We start from the raw sequence: 5000 nt of genomic DNA, 5'->3' as shown, positions 1-5000 counted from the left end.
TTCTTACTGTTTTATTCTTACTGTTTTATTCTTACTGTGTTACACTTACTGTTTTATTCTTACTGTTTTATTCTTACTGTTTTATTCTTACTGTTTTATTCTTACTGTGTTACACTTACTGTGTTACACTTACTGTTTTATTCTTACTGTTTTACACTTACTGTTTTACTCTTACTGTTTTATTCTTACTGTGTTACACTTAGTTTTATTCTTACTGTGTTACCCTTACTGTTTTATTCTTACTGTTTTATTCTTACTGTGTTACACTTACTGTTTTACTCTTACTGTTTTATTCTTACTGTTTTATTCTTACTGTTTTACTCTTACTGTGTTACACTTACTGTGTTACACTTACTGTGTTACACTTACTGTTTTATTCTTACTGTTTTATTCTTACTGTTTTACTCTTACTGTTTTACTCTTACTGTTTTATTCTTACTGTGTTACACTTACTGTGTTACACTTACTGTTTTACTCTTACTGTTTTATTCTTACTGTTTTATTCTTACTGTGTTACACTTACTGTTTTACTCTTACTGTTTTATTCTTACTGTTTTATTCTTACTGTGTTACACTTACTGTGTTACACTTACTGTTTTACTCTTACTGTTTTATTCTTACTGTTTTATTCTTACTGTGTTACACTTACTGTTTTACTCTTACTGTTTTATTCTTACTGTTTTATTCTTACTGTGTTACACTTACTGTTTTATTCTTACTGTTTTACTCTTACTGTGTTACACTTACTGTGTTACACTTACTGTGTTACACTTACTGTTTTATTCTTACTGTTTTATTCTTACTGTGTTACACTTAGTTTTATTCTTACTGTGTTACCCTTACTGTTTTATTCTTACTGTTTTATTCTTACTGTTTTACTCTCACTGTTTTACTCTTACTGTTTTATTCTTACTGTTTTATTCTTACTGTGTTACACTTACTGTGTTACACTTACTGTGTTACACTTACTGTTTTACTCTTACTGTTTTATTCTTACTGTTTTATTCTTACTGTGTTACACTTACTGTTTTACTCTTACTGTTTTATTCTTACTGTGTTACACTTACTGTGTTACACTTACTGTGTTACACTTACTGTTTTACTCTTACTGTTTTACTCTTACTGTTTTATTCTTACTGTTTTATTCTTACTGTTTTATTCTTACTGTTTTATTCTTACTGTTTTATTCTTACTGTTTTACACTTACTGTTTTATTCTTACTGTTTTACTCTTACTGTTTTATTCTTACTGTGTTACACTTACTGTTTTACTCTTACTGTTTTATTCTTACTGTTTTACTCTTACTGTTTTATTCTTACTGTGTTATACTCAAGGTGCTAGGGGTCCTTGGGGGTACATTTATGGGGGTGCTCGGGTTGGGTCTGTGAGGGTTGATAACATATGTACAGTATATATGACAGTCAGTTACGGTTGGGTGGGGCAGGCATGAAGGGTGTACTATTACTATTAAAGGTGTACTATTACTATTACTACAGTGGTACTCAATATACATATAAACATATAAATGTAGAACCACACAGCCTATTGCTGTTGTTGTTGTTGTTGAAGCTGTTGCTGTTGTTTTTTTTTATATTCACATGAATGAGAGTGAAAAAGGAGTATGAATTTAATGGGCCATTTTGCCAATCCTGCAGAGATTTTACGATCATTGCATTATTTTTATTTATTAATTTATTTAGTCGTTTTTAAATACATAGGCTTACAGTCTCTTAAAGGACACAGCCCACTAGATTTAGCAGCCTAGTCCTTGCTGGTAATGATACAGTCTTTTATTGTCGACAGGTGATTCTGAACGTATTTAAAGGCTTTCGCAGTGGAAAGTAGCATATGTCTATTCCAGGACATATTTCAGTAGGCACAGACTTATACTGTAACATGCCATCAGCATGGCTTTAACAGCAACAAGTAACCTATCGTTGGGGTCGTCGAAAATAGCGTTGCTGGCCACTTGAGGATGCTGATGCCCAAGCAGTATGTTGATTTTTATTATAGTTGGAAGCCTGTGCCTCTCACACCCGCTTCCTTTTTTCTCCATTTTTTTTTGGCCTCTCCTTTACATTTTGACATGTTCCTGTCCATGGCTTTCATTGGCCATCTCACTGCTGTGCGTTACTTTTGCATTAGTCTAGAATGATAACGCACATTAACTAATTTGGTTGTGATTGGCCAGTGAGCCCAGTCCCGGAACGCTCGGGCAACACGCTCTCATGCGCACCCCGAATGACAGACAGGGCCAGTGAAAACTTTATGGATTTTTTGATGGTCCACCAGTCTACCAACGCGGCGGCCCCCTGGGATTTGTCCCAGTATGCCCAGCGTGTCAGTACACCACTGACTCTTACTGTGTTACACTTACTGTGTTACACATACTGTTTTACTTACTGTTACACTTCTGATACAACAATTCTCACCCTACTGGACCCGATGAGGAGGCCTTATTAGAGGAAATATACAGGTTTAATTTTAGATAAATGTGTGTTAAAGGCTTGTTTACATTTGTTGTTTTGTAATATGACGGTGTATATTTTGGCCTGTCTCTGTCACTGGCGCTGTTTACACCTTGCATTAAGATCCGATTATGATGATCCGATCACAAGTGGACAGCTCAAAAGTACAGGTGTAAACGCATCCAATGCGCACAGAGGTCGCATTGAGATCCGATCACTCAGACAACATTCGGAGGTGGTCTAGACCGCATATGACCACATTCCTATAGCAGTGTAAACGCGAATGCAAACTCGACCACATTGAACTACTCAGCTGACGTCCTCAGTTTTTATTATCTTGAGTTCTTCTTCTTCTTCTTCTTCTTCTTGTAATTTCTGACGAAGTAGGCGAAGGAAGTGTCTCCCGCATCAAAAAAACAACAACGTTTAACGTGAAAAAGCTTAACGTGGCTTAATGCTCCAAAACTGCGAGCGATGATCACCAAATTTCTCTCGGACATCTTGTCACAAACGCCTCCTCCTGTCAAAAAATCAAAATCGAAATCCTGGGAGTATGGTCGTTATCTCATGTTAAACATTTTCTTCTCCACTGACGCCCATTATAAGGAAACAGCTCAACGTGCCTTAATGTCCCAAAACAGCGATCAATGATTACCAAATTCGTCTGACATCTCACATGTCATAAGACCTATCTCTGGTCAAAAAAGCAAAACTGAAGTTCAATGAAAAGGGTAAAATGTGTTGGAAAACGATTTACGTGCTTATTGGCATATAGAGCGGGGAAGTGAGATCCGATCTCAAGTGGTCACTCGAGACACGGATTCTAAAGCCAGGTGTAAACAGCTGCCCACTTGTGATCGGATCGTCAAAATTGGATCTTAATGCAAGGTGTAAACAGGGCCACTGTCTGTGTTCACCACATCTGAGTCATTCACGATCCAAGACATGAATGGAGCTGCATCAGGAGCAACACGGCTATGGTCTTAAATGCCAGTTCCACTGGCTGATGCAGTTCTATAAGCACAGTGGTAAAATGAGCCTGTGGGAGGATAAAGTATGAAGGCAATGGAAAAGAAAAGAGGACATTAAAGGCCTAAGTACCTTGGAGTTTGTGATGCATGGAGGACAAAGAACAGAGACTGTGGAGATTACATGTGTTAACACAGGAAGCCCATTGGTATGCCTGTGACAGGCTGACGTGTGTTTAATTACTCCACGATCGGCTGGTTTCTCCACGGGCCCTGACAAGCCTCAGCTTATGAATGAGCAAACAGGTGAGAGAGGAGTGACAGAATTTTAATCTCTCTCTTGCTCTTTCTCTCTCTCTCTCCTTTTGTTTTGACGTTTTGATATGTTGTTCTTGGTCATGGATGAGAATTCAGAAACCAATCTGCATCAAAAGAAACCACACAAAGGACAGCATTTGTGTGTGTGTGTGTGTGTGTGTGTGTATGTACATCTGTGTGTGTGAGTGACTGTATGTGTTTTGTGTCTGCATGTGCGTGTGGTGTATGTGTCCGTGGGCATGCGACCGTGTGTGTGTGTATGTGTGTGTAATATGAATGGTTGATTGTGTTTGTGTGGGGAAGAGCGCCTGATTTTCCCGTTTGATCAGACTGACGTTATGTGTCTTATTTACAGTATGCTGAATTGTGTCACTGTCAGCATCAACAGGACAATTCCTCACTAATCCCAGAGAAACATAGAACAAAGGACAGAGAGAGAGACAGAGAAAGAGAGTGAGAGAGACAGAGAAAGAGAGGGAGAGAGAGAGAGAGAGAGAGAGAGAGAGAGAGGGAGAGAGAGAGAGCGAGGGAGAGATAGGGAGAGAGAGAGAGAGAGAGGGAGAGAGAGGGAGGGGGCGAGAGGTAAGAAACACAAAGAAGCAAACAGCGAGAGAAATCAGTATGTATGCAGCACAGTGCAGGCTGTCCTTCCATTCATTTTTTTCAGTTCTGTCCATTTCACAGTTTGGGTGAAAAAACACGCTGGACACACAATGATTCAGACAGTAAGCAAAATAAAAACCTGCCACATCACACACCACACACTCTTTAGTATTACATGTACATCGACCAGCCACAACCAAGACTTTGTAAACAGGAACATTCATGAAGGTGAAAAGGTGAAAAGATACAGTACTGAATATAAGGCCTCTAGAACATCAATCTATTTCATTTAAATTTACCACAGCTTGTGTGTGTGTGTGTGTGTGTGTGTGTGTGTGTGCGCACGCGCGTGTGTGTGTGTGTGCGTGTGCGTGTGTGTGAGCACGTGTGTGTGTGTGTGAGCACGTGTGTGTGTGTGTGCGTGTGCGTGTGTGTGAGCACGTGTGTGTGTGTGTGAGCACGTGTGTGTGTGTATGCACGCATGTGTGTATTTGTGCGCACGCGTGTGTGTGAAGCTTTTGTGCTCTACAGTGTTTAGAGAGAACACGAAACACTATCAGATCTCATCCCTTTTCTATTAGGGGGCTGAAAGCAATTTCTGGGGTTTTCATTGCTCTCTCTCTCTCTCTGTGTGTGTGTGTGT

At 39.3% G+C, this 5000-nt stretch overlaps 1 protein-coding gene across 3 annotated transcripts in view; it reads right to left on the bottom strand.

The window, feature by feature from the left end:
* The window catches only part of pik3r3b (phosphoinositide-3-kinase, regulatory subunit 3b (gamma)), a 135081-nt gene that overhangs the window by 88517 nt on the left and 41564 nt on the right, over positions 1-5000 (bottom strand). The window contains exon 2 of one of the 3 annotated variants that reach the window (XM_030791388.1): positions 2298-2312. The exons of the other annotated variants lie outside the window; for them this stretch is intronic. Coding sequence (XP_030647248.1) covers positions 2298-2312 — 15 coding nt within the window. The remainder of the gene's footprint in view (positions 1-2297; positions 2313-5000) is intronic. 3 annotated transcript variants of the gene reach the window in all.

The sequence above is a fragment of the Chanos chanos genome, chromosome 14 (genome assembly GCF_902362185.1).
Source record: "Chanos chanos chromosome 14, fChaCha1.1, whole genome shotgun sequence".
Lineage (NCBI taxonomy): Eukaryota > Metazoa > Chordata > Actinopteri > Gonorynchiformes > Chanidae > Chanos > Chanos chanos.
The sequence above is the reverse complement of the archived record's forward strand: the minus strand, read 5'-3'. Positions and strand labels throughout refer to the sequence as shown.